The sequence below is a fragment of the Lactuca sativa genome, chromosome 3 (assembly GCF_002870075.4).
Source record: "Lactuca sativa cultivar Salinas chromosome 3, Lsat_Salinas_v11, whole genome shotgun sequence".
NCBI classification, from domain to species: domain Eukaryota; kingdom Viridiplantae; phylum Streptophyta; class Magnoliopsida; order Asterales; family Asteraceae; genus Lactuca; species Lactuca sativa.
Window position 1 is genome coordinate 199,244,693 of NC_056625.2, and position 17,394 is coordinate 199,262,086.

A 17,394-nucleotide genomic window follows, 5' to 3' on the forward strand; every position below is an offset into this window, starting at 1 on the left:
TCGATCAAACTACTTCCTAAGATCAGTATTGTCCCGACCATTCATAGGTCTGGTCCTCCTAAGCTGGTCCATCACGTAAGGCCTTCATTTAGGTGCTCATGTTACACCCCAAGACTTATAATTTACATTTTGACTTAAGGCATAAGGATTCCAATCCAAAACCTCTCTTAATTCCCGAAATGCACAGGCATGGGACATTCTGGACCTCTAAAGGTCCCAATACAGGGTTCCAATCGTTTGGGGACTAAGGTACATTCAATCTAGCCACCAAAAGGGTTCCATAAACCCTAAATCCATATACACATCAACATGGAAGAGTGTAATTCGATTTATTACCTGAATAACGTGTTCTCTGCGTCCCCAAACCTCAGAACGTGATTCTCTTGCTGTTCCTTTAGCAAAGCCCTTCTCTTCCTTGCACAACAACTCTTCCAAACTCAACAATGATCTTCAATCCTTGCTCCAGATGCACACAATCGGTTTAGGGTTCTTCTCAGTAGGCTAAAACGGACAATGACGGCCTATAAGTCCATTTTATACGTTCCAAAACCAAACGGCTAGGGTTTCCGCTGAACAGCGCAGACTCGCCGAGTCCATATCTGGACTCGTCGAGTCCAGTCGCGAACCCGCGACCAAGTCGGTGGTCCTACTCGGCGAGTCTGGCTCCAACTCGCCGAGTCCCCTCTTAAAACACCCCAAAAACATAATTATAACAATACCTGAAATTCCGGGCTGTTACACGTCTGAACCAACAACCCTCTCCGATAAGCCCTTGGAGATGAGTGTTAAGAGTCCATTCCATTGAGGAGGAAGAAAAGACTTCTTGAAATTGGTGATTGTTGTGAGAATCTTTTTGTTACCCCATATCGTAGAGCATCGAGTACAGTTGAGTGTTGGTGATGGAGTCTGGGTTGACCAATGATTCAGCAGCAGGAAGGCGTAGCAAGGAAGAAAACCTAACTTTTGAAATTGAGGATTCTTGAGTGACAATTTCGAAGAATATGCGCTCCTTGGCTTTATCATAAATGGCAGAGGAGTAGACATCAGAGACCATGGACATCAGAACACATTCCACCTGTGTGAGAGCAATCACCAATGGCGAATATTTGAGACATTCGACCACATGTAGCATATACGAATCATAGAGAAAGGGGTTGAGTTCGATGATCAAATTTTGATTAGGTTTGATGTTCAGAAGAGTGCACTGAGCAAATTGATTGAAAACTGATGAAGATTAAGCCATTGTTGTAGGTGAGAGGAAGAAGATGAACAGTGGATGATCGCCGATGTGTTCTTGAGAGAGAGAGAAAGAGAGAGAGAAAGTTTGGTAAAGGTGACCAATAGGTTTGAGAAAATCATTTATACCGTCTCTAGGAGTGAGAAAAATCTGTTTGTGATGATGACCTGATCTCTGAAACGTCACTTGAAAAAGCGCGATGTGACAGCTTGGTATCCCTAGAAATACGTCAGCAGGCGTGGGGATGTGAATCGTTTCAAATTCACGCGCCTTTTTCGTTCTTAGCATTTTTTTGAAATTTCAAACCTTTTCAACTTCATGCTGACTCACCCTTATGTGATTTTTATTATTAAAATAAATCAGCTTTCACATTTTGGAAATTAACTGTCTCTTCTTCACAATAAAGGAAATCGCCATATCTGTTAGAACCGAAAGCATACATCTGAAAATTTCCTTTAGAACTGCTAATAGGAATTTGGAAAATCATAAAGACCTTTGTGCAAGAGTGTGCCAATAAAAAGAAATAATGCAAGATATATGTGGGATTTAAGTGATGTCTATTTAGACACGAAGCTGATGATCCCAGACACGAATCTCTTCCTTCAAAGTCAAGAGAGACTAAGAAGTGTCTGTGTGGTTTCCCATGAAATACGATCAAATGTTTGTAAAGAAACATTGAAAGGCATCTTTTCAATAATAGGACTTATAGGTTGGCTTACCTTCAACCGAACCTTGATACTTGAAATAAGACCGAAAGTCGGGTGAAGTACTTGTGAAACCGATGTGGTTTGTTGAACAAGTAGATTTGAAAATATATTTTGTGACTGAAAATAGTAAGAAATCTCAAAAAATAAATAAATAATAATAAACTGCATCTTATGGGAAGAAACATCCAGGTGTTAGACAGTTCCATAAAGACCACGCAAAAAGAAAAAGAGATTTCATTAGGTGACAAGTAATAGCTTGAACATCAGAGTGTTCATCGTCAATTCGTTCAAGGTGTTGGATTTTGGGTTTCACTTAGCTCGTGGTAGACGTAACTAAGATCATCAACACATAAATTGTGTAACCATAAACCTCAGTGGTAATGTCTGAGAGTCTCAAGGGTTACAAGTGTGGAGCGAAACAGGATGGAGAAAAGTGAGGTGGTTAATGGAACCGAAAGTACCTCTGCTACATAAGAATGACAAAGCAGAAAACTCTTAACTCATTAAGAGAAGAGTTAGGTAGCTCGTGACTTGAGTGAATTTAACAGCCAGATTGGGAAGAAACGATTTGTTTTTATCGGATCATTAAGGCTTTACTCAGAGTCATGGAGGCTTCGGTCTACATTCAGCAGCATGCTTCTAGGGACTCTTAACTAGTACATAGAGAAGAATGTTATTCCGGCCCCAATGTCATTGTGTTTCGCTTCCTTGAATTTGAATTGAGTTTGAGAATTAAAAGAAACTTCAAAACAAATAAAAATATTTTTGTAGTTTATGGATTTTTCTGAAAAAAAACAGAAAAGAAAATATTTTTGGATTTTTGTATTAAACAGAAATGAGAATAAAGACGAAAGATAAGCACACGAAAAAATAAGAAAGTTGTACAAAAATGTACAACCGAAACCATACCTTAGAAAATATGAAGCGAAATAGACCGAGCGTTCGGTTCATTTTGGTTCCCAAAAATTCAAGAGCCGAAATAGACCGAGCGTTCGGTTCATTTTGGTTCCTAAAAATTTAAGAGCCGAAATAGACCAAGCGTTCGGTTCATTTCGGTTCCTAAAAAATTGAGAGCCGAAATAGACCGAGCGTTCGATTCGTTTTGGTTCCTAAAAATTTAAGAGCCAAAATAGACCGAGAGTTCGGTTCATTTCGGTTCCAAAAAATTTAAGAGCTGAAATGGACCGAGCGTTCGGTTCATTTCGGTTCCCGAAAATTTAGGAGCCAAAATAGACCGAGCGTTCGCTCTATTTCGCCTGTTCAATTTTATTGAGACGATAAGGGTTTCGGTACTGACTCAACTTCCATCATTCCTAAGCCTTGGAGTATTTTGTTAAAGGTTGCCTCTGGTGAGGCCTTAGTAAAGATGTCAGCCAGTTGATCTGAGGACTTAACGAAGGGAACCTCGACATTTTCATCTTCAACGTGTTCATTGATAAAATGATATCACAGTGCAATATGCTTTGTCTTTGAGTGTTGCACTGGATTGTGACATATTCGAATTGCACTTTCAGAGTCATAGTAGAGAGGGATTTTCTTCATGCTTAAGCCATAGTCTCTAAGTTGGCTTTGTATCCATATAACATGCGATGTATAGGATGCTTAAGCCACAGAGACACGCACGTCTGTTTCTTTGACTGCCAGCTGACAAGTTTGCCATCAAGGAACTGGCATCCGCCAGTTGTGCTCTTTCGGTCCAATCCACATCCACCAAGATCAACATCAGAGAAGGCTTGAACAAAGAAGCCAGATTTTGCAGGATACCAAAGACCGAGAGATGAGGTCCGCTTCAAATAACAGAAGATATTTTTCACAGCAAGCATATGAGGTTCTCTTGGATTTGCTTGAAACCTAGCAAAATAGTAGACAAAAAACATAATGTCTGGTCTACTTGTCGTTAGATACATAAGAGACCCTATCATTTGACTATAGAGAGTCATATCAACAACTGGTTTCTCAAGAGATGGAGTCAGCTTAGTGCCAAATGCCATTGCAACCTTTACTTTGGAATCACCCGTCATGCCGAACTTCGTTAATAGAGTCTTCGTGTATGCTTACTGATTAACGAAGATGCCCTCTGGTCCCTGTCTTATATTCAATCCAAGGAAAAAGTTAATTGGACCCATTGCGCTCATTTCAAATTTAGTCTCCATCAACTTCCGGAATTCAGCTGTTAAGCTAGGATTCGTGGAGCCGAAGATGATGTCATCGACATAAATCTGAACTATCATTAAGTGTTCGCCTTCTTTCTTGCGAAGGAAGGTTGGGTCAACTGAACCCTTCTTGAATTTTGACATTTTGAGAAAACGAGTAAGAGTTTCATACCAGGCTCTCGGGGCTTGCTTCAATCCATAGACTGCTTTATCCAGAATGTAGCAGTGACCAGGATACTTCTCGTTAACAAATCCGAGTCATTGCTCAACATATACTATTTCTTCTAGTTCTCCATTTAAGAAAGCACATTTAACGTCCATTTGGAAAACTTCAAAGTTTTTATGTGCAGCATATGCCAAAAAGATTCTTACAGATTCCAACCTTGCTATAGGAGCGAAGGTCTCTTCATAGTCTATCCCTTCTTCTTGGCAATATCCTTTCACCACCAACCTAGCTTTGTTGTGAATAACATTTCCCTCTTTATCCAATTTATTTCTAAAAACCCATTTCAAACCGACCATAGACGCATCCTTAGGTGTGGGAATCAGTCTCCAAACACGATTTCGTTCAAACTCATGGTGTTCGTCTTGCATAGCTTGCACCCAATCAGATTGATCAAGAGCAGCATTTACTGTCTTCGGTTCGACTTTAGAGACAAACGAGTTAAACATGCAGAATTCTACATGAGAGAATAAAGCAGTTTACTTCGCTTTCATTTGAGAACGTGTGAGAACTCCCTCAGATGATACATTGATAATTTGAGTTTTAGGATGATCCTTTGTCCATTTTAGGAGAAGGGGGTAATTTTGATCATAAGCAGGATCCAGCTCAACATTGACTTCTTCTTCCAGTTCTGACACTTCTTCGTCTTCATTTGCATTATCATTCTCCCCCTCAAATGGAGAACCGAATCTAATGTCAGATTTAGTGCCCTCCCCTCAAATGGATCTGCATTTGTTGAGGTTTTTGATGGATTCTCCCCCTAGAAAGGAATGTCGGTTGTTTTTGGTGTAGATGTACCCTCCCCCCTGTAATTCAGTGCTTTCACTAGGAGGGTCATCTATAGCTGGATGTTCACCGGATGAAGTAGGTTCGCTTTGATGCTACCTCTCGGTTGGTGGATGAGGCTTGTTTTGCATGACTTTAGCAGCTTCGTCGATGATTTTCTTCTAGTTATCAATTTTTTTATCTGCTACTTTAGTTTCTGAATGGATTGCCTTTTCTTGTTCATCAAAAAGTAGCATGTACTCATCAAACAGATTAGCAATTGGAATCGTGACTTGACCAGTTTCTGGAAAGATTTCCTCCGTTGGACTTTCGGTTGTTTGTATTTTCTTCACGTAATTGTCGTCAAAAGTAACATAACAGGTTTCTTCAATCTTCTTTGAGCATTTATTTAGAACCATATATGCTTTTTAAGTAAGTGAATAATCAAGAAATATTCCTTCATCTTCCTTAACATCAAACTTGTTTCGGTTCTCTTTGGAGTTGAAAATGAAGCATCTTGAACCGAACACGTGGAAAAACTTCACATTTGGCTTTCGAACATTCAAGATTTCATATAGAGTGATGGCGAATCTCTTGTTCAGGAAGGATCGGTTCTGAGTGTAGCATGCAGCAGCAATTGCATCAGCCCAAAATTATAGTGGAAGAGAAGCGAAGCTCAGCATGGTTCGGGCTGCTTCACATAAAGAATGGTTTCGCCTTTCAACGATCCCATTTTCCTGTGGAGTATAGGGAGCAGAGAAGATGTGAGTTACTCCCTTTTCAGCCAGAAAATCTTCGAAATCTTTATTAATTCTTGAACTCAAGACCATTTTCGCTTCTTATATTCCGTACCACCTTTCGCAGCTGGACTTCGACTTGTTTGATAAAAGCCTTCAACTTGGGCGTCGCCTCTGATTTTTGTTTAAGAAAGAAAACCCAGGTGAAGCGAGAAAAATCATCTACAATGACAAGTATAAACTTACTACCACCGAAGCTCTCAACAGCCGAAGGACCACATAAGTCGATGTGCAGTAGTTCAAGAGGTTCGATGATCTTTGTGTTGATCCGAGTAGGGTGACTCTTTCAGCTTTGCTTGCTCATTTTTCATGCTGCGCACAAATGTTCCTTATCAAATTTGAGAATAGGAAGTCCACGCACGTGATCACCAAGCACCAACTGATTAATATCTTTGAAGTTCAGATGGGACAGTCTTCGGTGCCATAACCAACTTTCATTTGTGTTCGCCTTTGATAGCAAACATATTTCTAGCTTTCCTTTTATCAAGTTGAGATTTAGAGGAAATATCTCCCCTTTTCGCTCAGATTTTAACAGAATTTTCTTCATTTGTTTTTCAATTATTTTTGATCCCTCATCATCAAACGAGACTTTCAAACTGGTTCCTGCGAAAAGTTGAGAAATGCTGATGAGGTTATGTTGCAATCCTTCCACGTAGGCTACCTTTCGTATAGAGAACTCTCCGTTAGTTATCATGCCATATCCTTTGATGATGCTGTAAGAGTTGTTTCCGTATTTCACACACCCACCATCCTTAAGGGACCGAAACTCTCTAAGTTCTTCACTTCTTCTTGTCATGTGACGAGAGCAACCACTATCAATATACCATTCTTCGTCAAACTGCTCCTCACTTATTACCTGCAAAAATTAAGCAGATTTAGGAACTCGAAGTCGCTTGGCCCTGGTGAGACTTTTACAGATTACGGAATAGCAGCCGAAAGATCAACCATATATGTTCTTTTCATTAATGTGGTTTCATCTTTTCGTTTGATGGTGTACACTTTTATTTTATTTTTATCTTCGTTTATCTTGTGTGTTTTATTGTTGGTTGGTTTCACAGTTGAGGTTTTCTTGAGTGTTCTAGAGTTAGCTGCCTCTTTGGTCTTTTGGACTTCAGGTTCTTAATATAGTTTTCCTTTTCCTTTTATGTCCTTCACAAAGTTGGGCTTTGATTGAGAGTGAGGAGGATGGGATTTGGAACTGTAACTTGCTTTTTGGTTCTGGGCTCTTATGTTGGAACTGAAACAAGACTTTCGGTTCTTGGCGTAATTAGAGTTAGGACTGAAACTTGACTTTCGGTTCTTGTGACTTCCAGAATTAGAACCAAAACGGGTCGTTCGGTTTTCTTGACTACATGACTGGTAGTCATTGCTAGAATGAGACTTGACATGTGCTTCCTTTTTAAGAGTACTAGCTTTTTCGGAACGAACATAAGAAGGGTTTTGGGACTGCTAGAACTGCTTTCTCTCATTGAGATTCTTCATGTATCGTTTTTTCCTCTGGCGTTTCTATTCAGCGAGTTGCTCTTGAGTCTTGTGAATATTGGCCTTAGGTTTCGTTTTCTTTTCAAGAGCTTCGGTTGTTGTAGATGAGACGCCGGTAGATTTAAATGATTCGCTTGGTATGTCTTTGGTACCACTGGTACTAGGTTTATCAAAGCTTGAGGGCTTGTTGAGGGGTTCGGGTATGTATCGTCCCATAACTCTCCATGAGGTTTGCTCTGACAGACCAACTGTTTCATCTGCATTATCAATGGGAGCAGACCAGAAGAAATTATCGCACCCTTCAGCATTATCTTTGTCAACCATCGATGTCAACTCTGCCGTTGGCTTCTTAGTGACTCCAGTGACTTTATACACTTGGTTGGGTGTAGTTTGTACCTTCTGATAGACAATGGCCTTTTCTTTGAGCGTCTTCGATTTTTCCTTTGACACCCGAGCGTATTCAACCGAATTTTCAGATATGAGGGGTTTTGTTGGTTCGGGTTCGTTTTTAATGAATTCTGAACAATCGACCATGTCTTCTACAGAGATTTAACTCATCTCACTCTCCTCATCAAATTCAGAAGTGCTTTCTAAATTGATTTTATTTTCTGAACTCAATTTGGCGTTGGATGAGTCAAATTTCTATATAGTCTCAGTCTTTATTTTTAATTTATCATTTTCGTCCAGCAAATTCTTAAGCATATACTTACGTTCTTTAGACTCAATGAAAGATTCAATTTTGTCCAATCCATATTTGTAGGTGACAGAGATTTCATCCAAGGACATTATAGATTCACACTCAGCAATGATTTCGTCCTCCTTAAATTCAAGGAAAGGCAAAATCATTTTATGAATCTGTTTTCCTATCTCTCAATTTAAATGTAACTGAGTGATATTAGTATATAGGCATTTAGCTATCAAACAGAAAACATTTCGTTGTTTCAAAATTTCAAATTGTCTCTTTGCAAATAAATAAGTTCATCCTTAGCGCTACTTAACTCTAACTCCTTCTGCTGAATCCACATTCTTCTCTCCTCACTCTTGGAAGACTCCCTGCTGAGTTGGTCAGTTAGGTTAGTGTTGGACAAGCGAGTTTGCATAAGACTGCCACTTAAACTAGAAAACTTGGATTTTAATTCATTTAAATCTTTTTCATAGTTTGTTATTGGCACTTTATGAGATTCTAGTATAGTTTGTACCTTCTTGATCAACTGATCGCAGTCGCTGATCTTTTCACTCATGGGCTTGGCAGCGAAGCATTTGTCTTCCTTGACCTTCTCCTTCTCATGCTTGCTTTCGGTTGTTATCATTAAGCATCTCCCAGCCGACACAACAACTCCTTCTCTCGCCACATATGCTCTTCCATGCGAGGGTGTGCGTACCTCTTCATCCTCAGAATCTATAGACCAAACTTCCACTCCATCGAACTCATCATTGACAATGTTTTCCTGCACAATCAAAGCATTCATGGAAACCTTAGCAGTTTTCTTCTTCTTTATCTCCTCCAACTTTCTCATGTAGTAAGCTTCATCATCTTCACCCTCCTTCTTCTCAGCCATCTTTCTTAGCATGCAATCCTTGGCAAAGTGGTTCTTATTATGACAGTAGTTGCAATCGTACCTAGAGTCACCGACAAGTTTACTCTCCTTCTTTTCATCGTCCTTTTGGGTGTTGTTCTTTGGTTCTTCCTTCACTTTTTCAGAATTATAGCTTCCCTGCCAGTTTCGGTTCTTATTGGCTGGGAACTTTCTGCGAGCAAACTTCTTCGGGTTAGTGACCATCATTGTGTACTCTTCATTGGTCAGATCACATTCTGACATATCAGATTGCTCCTCTTCGTCTACTACATTCTTGCGTTTATAAACAAGGGCCAGTGAACCCACACCCGAAACAACTTTCGCTTCTTTTGTTACTTCGCTCTCGTGGGATTTGAGAATTCCCATTAGCTTCGCCAGTGAATATGATTTAAATTGTTCATGAGCTTTCACTGTTGAAACCACTGCTATCCATTCGGGCCTTAAGCCATTCATTAATGTATCATTTTGTTCAATCACCTTCCTTTCAATACTAGGCTTCATCATCTTGCTAAGCAAATGGTTGAAATGATCGAATGTTTGAATGAGCTTCTCTTCAGGTTTTTGTACGAAAGCACCGAATTCAGAGAGCAATAAGGTTTGGATCGAGTGCTCCAGATCCTCATCGGTTGAGTACAGTTCCTTCAACCTATCCCATATTTCTTTAGCTGTTGTGCATGAACTTACAAGACGAAAAGTGTCGGATTACAATGAAAATCTGATCATCCTCATGGCTTTAACATTGCATAACAATTTGTCTTTTTCATCTTGAGGGATCTTGTCTTCGTCCTCCAAAAGTTTCTTATACTCCTTTTGAGTCTTGATTGTTTGGTTTGTTCCAGAGTGAACAAACGGACCCTATGTTAGTGCTTCCTAGATTAAGTAGCCATTATCTTCAGATCCAACTATGTAGTCTTTGAAGTGATGTGCCCACACTTCATAATCTTGAGTATAAAGAATGGGAATTCTTGTTGTTGATCCAATACCGCTGCAGATGTTGATTGGATTGATTTGAGAGTCATCGTGAGACATGATAAACGTGTTCAGTTAGAATCAGACTTGTAACGTTGAACTTAGGGTTTTATCAAAAACTAGAGATACCCTCGACAGGAGGAAGACAACGTCTTTATATTGATAAAAGTGGAAACCCTAAAGGATTCTTCAAACAGAAGAGATACGTACGTATTACACAGTCTCATGCTCTGATTCCAATTGTTGGAATAAAAGAGTTGTAGATCAATTGATTCCAAACATAAAAACAATATTCAATAAGCAAAGAACACTATAATGGATCAATAGTGTCGAATGATTAATAACTCACACCTCAGAAGAGCTCGATGAAGAACTTCGACTATAGAGGTGTGCTAGGGTTACAATGCAAGTACTTAATAAGAATGATCAATCTAAAAGCTATACATGCATGCAATATTTATATGCTAACCGTAGTGATTATCCATGGTTGGACAGGCCCAAACCGGGTAAAATAAATGGACTAATGACCGAGCCCGAAGACGCAACACCAGACCCAACATTACCATTGTCAATGTCTATTGAAAGTTTGGGAAGTTGATCTTCTAATCAAATTTGCTTTGCTAGTCCTCCAAATCATCACTGATTCAGCAGTACCAAACAAATAGATAAGATTATTAAGAGTCATGCTATAGTCTATTTCATAGTAGTCCCAAAGGAACTCACTATGTGACTTAGAAAGTGATTGAACATCCAACTTTCTAAAGACTTTGACACCCAACTGTCTCGGCTTGTCAATATGTGACTTTATCTCCAAGAAGTGAGCACACATAGACTTCGCTTGCCAATAAGGCTTAAGTGACCTTAATCTTTTCAAGAACTTGTGGGTTAGGGAGAATAATTGAAGGAGGTGAAAGAGAAGAAGTATGATTTCCATGAGCCAATCATGGGACATCATCTTCATTAGGAAGGTTTGTTCCAAGGGATTTGGGATGATCATAGATGTCTAAACCAGATATCTAATATGAGAGATATCTAAGTAAGTTGATTTAAGTCCTTAATATAACACCCAATATGAAATATTAAGGATAGGACCCAACACAATACTTTTATAACTTGTAAGAGTGATGCTGTAATCGAAGCTATAAAATATTTGAAGGTAGGCGAATGTCGATTCACCAATTTCCACCACGAAAAACAAAATAATTTATTAGGTTTTTACTTGGATTTTAAACTCCTAGATCTTTTGAGATTCATTGAACTGTTCAATGGCATGTTTCAATCTCGATTGTGCCATCTCAAGTTTTGTGACTGGGATGCCGAGGATCACAAAACAAGGTGTGAATAACCATGCAAATATACTTGGTACCCTTAATATGTACCCCTCAATAGATGTGTCGGTTAACCACACGCGCTCCATCGATACTATGATAAAACATTAAGTTACCCTTAGCCTACCTTGTTAAATCTAGGTTAGCGTGCTTGTTACCCACACACGCTCCACTAACGACTTAAGCAAAGTGCAAAGTGTAATTTCATGGGTTAGCACCAAATTCACATTTTCCTAGGTAACTAAGATTGGGAATTTATAAAAGTGTTTAGTTACTTAATATTTATCATTAATACTTTTAAAGAAGGGAGAATTATAGTCCTTGTCCTACCCATTCGGCTAACAATCCTCAACCAGTCAAGGAAGCGGTGGGTGAGAGTGAACACCCATTAAGCTGCCATTTTATAGGCAACAACCTTATACCCCCCTTATAGATCGGCTTTGTGAATGAGGCCTACTAACGGTAAGACTGACTTGCTCTTATATATATATATATATATATATATATATATATATATATATATATATATATATATATATATATATATATATATATATATATATATATATATATATATATATATATTATTAACTTATAATATGATGAAGTATAAGGGTTGAATTTTAACTTTTAAAATTCTAAGGGCTTAACTTGGAATTAAAGTATTCATTAGGGAAAACATTTCTAATTCCAAAACTTGAGAGAAAGTTTTGAACATTTCAAAAACTAATTAATTCCATAACTTATGAGTTTAAAGAGTTTTAATTAAAAAACTCTTCAAGTTCCATAACTTGAGGACAAGTTATGGAAGACTTTAAACCATTAAAGGAAATAACTCTTCCTTTATTCATAACTTATGAAAACTTTATGAGTTTTATGATTCTTAAATGTGACTTTCCATATAACTTGAGGACAAGTTACAAAAACACATTTTAGAACCAACTCTTTGATTAATTTGGATTGAAAACAACAATTTCACATAACTTTTCTATTAATCTAAGCAACTCATAAGAACAAGATAATTGGAATCAAACTTTTTCATGTAATTAGCATAACACTTAAACTAATACAAAACATGAATCTATTTACAACTATCTTTGAAATTGGATTAGCATGAACATTACCACATCAAAAACAAGTTTATCTGTTCAAAAACAGCTTAGGGTAATGTTCCTAGTCCAATTCCAGCAAAAAACAATCGAATATATGCTGTCAGGGGGTCCAACTCGTCGAGTGCATGAACCAACTCGTCGAGTTGGATGAGTTTTGCCTTGGACTCGTCGAGTTCCTTCATGGAATCGGTGAGTCTGTTGTGCAGACAACAACAAAATTCAAATTTTCAGCCATTTTTGCAAGTATAACAAGAAAACAAGCCTAGGCTCTGATACCACTGTTGGGTTATGAGCATTCTAACACTCCAAAGTGTACATGCAACCCTAAATACCTTGGATCTATGTTTTGTCTATTATACATGCAAATATGAATATCCAAGGTATTATCCTAACTAGCCTAAAAAACATTGATTCATATGAATGTAACAAGTTAGAATAACATACCTTTTGGTGTAGCTTGATTCCATGGAGCTTAAGAGCCTAGTGCCCTAAGTGTGACACATCAAATGGTTCACACAACATCATATGCACTTGCAAGAACTTAGAGAGAAATGATACTTCATGAACTCGGCTTGCCCTTTTCTTCACACACTAGTGGCTGATTTTCCCCAAGAATATGATCTTTATATAGTTTGTCACAATTAGGGTAAACCCTAATTGTCATGGCTTTCCATTTCCTTGGATCCATGGGTTCAAATACAACATGGAGCATCATATGGGTTTTAGCTCACCTTGATAATCCATGGAGACTTAGCCCATTATAAAAGTATGGATGATTTACACAATCAATCCATATATTTAATTAGTCTTATTTTGATCACTTAATTGATTCTAAATTAATTCTTGATCAATACTAATTAAATAATCTTATTAATATATTAGAACTTATAATATATTAATAAACCTTAAGTGTTATTTCTCTCATTATAGTCTATCCAAATGCATGATGCCATGCAACCCAAATGGACCATGCCAAGTCGGGTCAAGTACATACCAATTATAGTTATGGACTTAGACACTAATCCAAAAGGTAATACATATAATCCAATCCTCCTAGGCTATAAGGTGTCATACAAATCAGGTAATTCTATCATATGAAACCTGAAGGTATCCTTAGTCCTAATCTAGGATGCAATTCACATATTAGGCATACTGATCATAATACATAGGTATGCATAATTTAGGAACCACTTACTTGAGTGTGCCTGACTGCAGGCATTGCACCCCATTTTCTTAGCAATAATCTTGTTATAAATTCAATTTCTTTTTCTTTCGAAAAGATTATCATTTCCTCAGTTTGAGTTCTGAGACACTCGAAAGTGTTCTCGAATCCCTCAAACCAAGGTTCTAATACCAACTTGTAACAACCCAAAACCATGATAAAAATTTTCATTTAAAAACCAATAGTTTCAATCACCAAATAGATCCAAGTCAATAATAGTGTAAAATATCCAAAACATCACAGTAATAGTATCTAAAAGTGTGGGAAATATGAGGGGAGGATGTTGTGCCATCACGTTGGGCTCTTCCCCTTTGTATCGGAAGTATCTAAAATCATAAACGTAAACTATAAGCATAAAGCATAGTAAGTTTCCCCAAAATACAACATACCAAACACATAAACCGTGCCTAGCCGTGGGGTAGATTCCAATCCAAGAAACAAATATGGGCCCGCCATGAGGTTTTTTTCAACCCGATCATACGATAGTGAGCCCCACTCTGGGGTTCATTTCAACCCAATCATACCATAATGGGTCCAACCTTGGGGTTTATTTCAACCTGATCATACAATAGTGAGCCACACCTTGGGGATTTTACAATCTATTATACAAACATATATGTAAAAATCACATAATAGCTAGCATTCTAAATAACAGAATAATGTGCAGGAATTAGTTCCTTCGACCCTTGGGTACATTGAGGAAACTCACCCTCAGTCTGAAAAGATAGCTGAACATCACACTGCTCTGAATATCTACTCTACCGGTCACATGTTAAATGATAAACGACTAAACTCAATCTATAATTCAAAATACTCAAAATACCTTTAGGTCAAACTTGGTAAAAATTTGGTCAAAACGAAACTCAAAAAGTCAGTTGAGTTGACTCATCTAAGTATGCCTAGCGTACTCAGCTTATATGCTTAGCGTACTTAAGGGTTGACAAAAATCAGGTTGTTGACAAAGTACGTTGAGCATACTCTAGTGTACACCTAATGTATGTGCCAACTAGCTTCACCTTCTATTAAGAGCTTAATCTCTTAATCCCTTTCGTCTTAAATCCAGATCCAGTCCTCAAATGATGTCCTTAATCATAAAGTTTCCAACTTTATAATTTTGCATTTCTATTAGGTGCTCAATACCAAAAACCCTAACTTATTAACTCATTAAGACATCCTAGTCCATGCATGGGGGAAAACTAAGGACCAAGATTACATTTTTATGATTCTAAACACTCAAAAATGTCTGAAAGGATAACTCAAAGGAATTAGAGTAACCCATACTCAAATACATCAAGCTTATGGGACCAAAATTAACATAACCCATGGCTAATCAAGATCTAAGCAAAGCTTCATCAAGATCAGAGCTTTTTACCTCTAAGTGGTGCCAAATGATGATGTCTTTCTGGATCCAAATTGCCTCACTCTTCTAAGATGGTCTCCTCTTCCTTCTTCCTCTTTCAATATCACCAAAATACACACTTAGGGCTGAAAGATGCTCTAAGAATGGATTCAGTTTTTCAAGGGTCGATATGACGGGTGGAGGCTGATAAAAGAAAGGGTTTTGAGGCTATAAAGGTGCTTGAATAACAAGATGTTACACCAGTTAAATTCACAATATGAGTTATCGTTGATTTGAAGTGTAGATGAAAGATACATAACTGAGTTCTAAAGTAATTTTATTTTTTTCATTCTTGGTTACACCACAACGCTTCATTCCGTTCTTCTTTTTAATCCTAATAATTTCATTTTTGTTTAATCTACTATCAGACAAAAAAATCAAAAATAGAAAATTAACTACCAACAAAAGATACAATAAGATCAAATCGGAAATTAGTGTTTCCTGTTCGTGTCTCTTAACCCTCCCCCTCAACATCTCTCTTTTTCACCTATGGTATGGAGAACTTTTGGTCACCTAAATAATGGATTTCTTTGCTGGAAAATTTGTTGCAACAGGAGACTATCGACGAAGTAATAGAGGCTACCGGTGTAGAGTCCCAATTCAGTGATCCAAACCAGTGATAAAAAAATACGAACAAGAAAGGAGTAGAAGAAGAGATTTATCAAGCAATACACAAGTTTATAAGCTAAAACATCTGGTACACCTTGATCACACACACACAATGACCGTAAACACTTCTGATACGCCACTCTATTATGACAGAATCTGACACTATTTATAGGAACAGATTGGCCGTGAACAGGGTTCACGGCCGAACATGCGTTCACAGCTGTAAACCTGTTCACGGACGAGAACACCAACACAACCACAAACAATCACCAAAATACACATTATAAGACCAAGACCCTATAAGACTTTTACAAATAGTTGCCTAGCCCAAACCACTAATTTATGACCTATCAATCTCCCCCTTGGTTTGTGGCTAGCATGAACTCAGTCTTCTCTTATCTTGGATTCTCTAACAGCATCCCATCTGATTTTCCCATAGCCCCCATCCATAGCCTCTTATCAATTATCTGAGCAACCATACTCGTGAACTCCTTGGCATCTGGCTCCATGATCTATGTTTTGTAGATTATTTGATGTCTAGCCAAGGTGTGAATATCTCTATCCCTGAACTTCAAAAGATCTTTAACTTCAACAAGATGAAGGACAATATCTCTGTCTGAAAAATTGATTGCTGTTGTGGCAGTAACCTCATCAAAAGCCCAAAATTCCATACGATCTAGATATCCATCTTGAAAATGTTGAGGAATATGAATTTCTTTCAACTATTTAGTAGGAGGCCACAACACTATTTTCATTGGCTTGTTGGTCCTGGGATCGAGCAGCTCCGGATCTCTTCTAACAAGAGAATTTGTAGTTTTCATTCCAGTAAACTTTTCTTTGACCTGCCTCTCCAGAAAGTATTTGAAATTGAAGGCTTGAGGGTCCTTGGAAGGATTGTGGAATGGAGCTTTTGAAAGTTCTGTAATATCGACTTTTGTCCAGGAACAAAAGTCGTGGGTATCCTTGTAGTATTCCGGAGTGCCATAGTTCCTCTTCGCCAACCACAGATTCAAGTCAGCATTATATACCCACATCTTAATTCCCGATCGATTGCCAAACTTGTCATCGAACCTCCATTTTTCAAGATCAATCACTGTGAGTTGAGGCTGGTCTGCACGAAGGTTCTCATGAAAGTTCCTCATGAAAAGCCATCCTTTTTTCTTCTCAGCGGTAACCTTCCTCTTAGCTTGCTTAATGGTGATTCAAGGGTTGGCATGGGCAGGTTCTTTATCAAATCAATTGACAATCCTTGTGGTTCTAGGAGGTGGTGGATCTACAGGGTTGTCATGTTGAGAAGGCTGGACAGGGACACTAGAAAAACCTTCAGTGGCAAAAGGTTGTTCGACTGATGAATTGAACTTGTCAACAAGTTCTTCAATAAGCTTGTTGTTCAAATCATAATAACATGCTGTTAAAGCTCCAAGGTGAGTCTGGAGATTAGTTATCTGCTTTGGCTTGGTTTTTTTGTCTGCTTCAACATCTGAAAGACGAATGTCGAGTTTACCTATCAAAGCATCCTTTTTAATGACTGTATGTTTTAACACTCCTATCTTAACCTTGAGCTTTGATTTGGATGGCTCCACTCCCCCTGAGTTGCCTTCCTCAATTAATATGCCTTTTCCACGAGGAGGAAGGCTTGTTTCTTCTTATGTGTCCAAGGCCCTTGCAAGCCTCACAGAGGTGATGTCGTGCACATGCCTTTGGGGGGGGGGGGGGGGGGGGGGGGGAACCTCCAGGAACTGAAGACCTCCCGGTTTCAAAAATGGTGCTTGGTCCTTCTTGTGTTGGAGCGATTGGAGTAGCAACTAATGTTA

The 17,394-nt window shown here is 38.3% G+C and overlaps 1 protein-coding gene across 1 annotated transcript; it reads right to left on the bottom strand.

The window, feature by feature from the left end:
- Positions 1–6,189: 6,189 nt before the first annotated feature.
- Positions 6,190–16,089, bottom strand: LOC128132881 (uncharacterized). Its single transcript, XM_052769880.1, has 6 exons — positions 15,995–16,089; positions 8,999–9,620; positions 8,564–8,812; positions 8,075–8,183; positions 7,645–7,882; positions 6,190–6,694 (listed from the first exon to the last, which is right to left on the bottom strand). The coding sequence occupies exons 1-6, from the start codon at positions 16,087–16,089 to the stop codon at positions 6,190–6,192; spliced, it is 1,818 nt and encodes a 605-aa protein (XP_052625840.1).
- Positions 16,090–17,394: the final 1,305 nt, after the last annotated feature.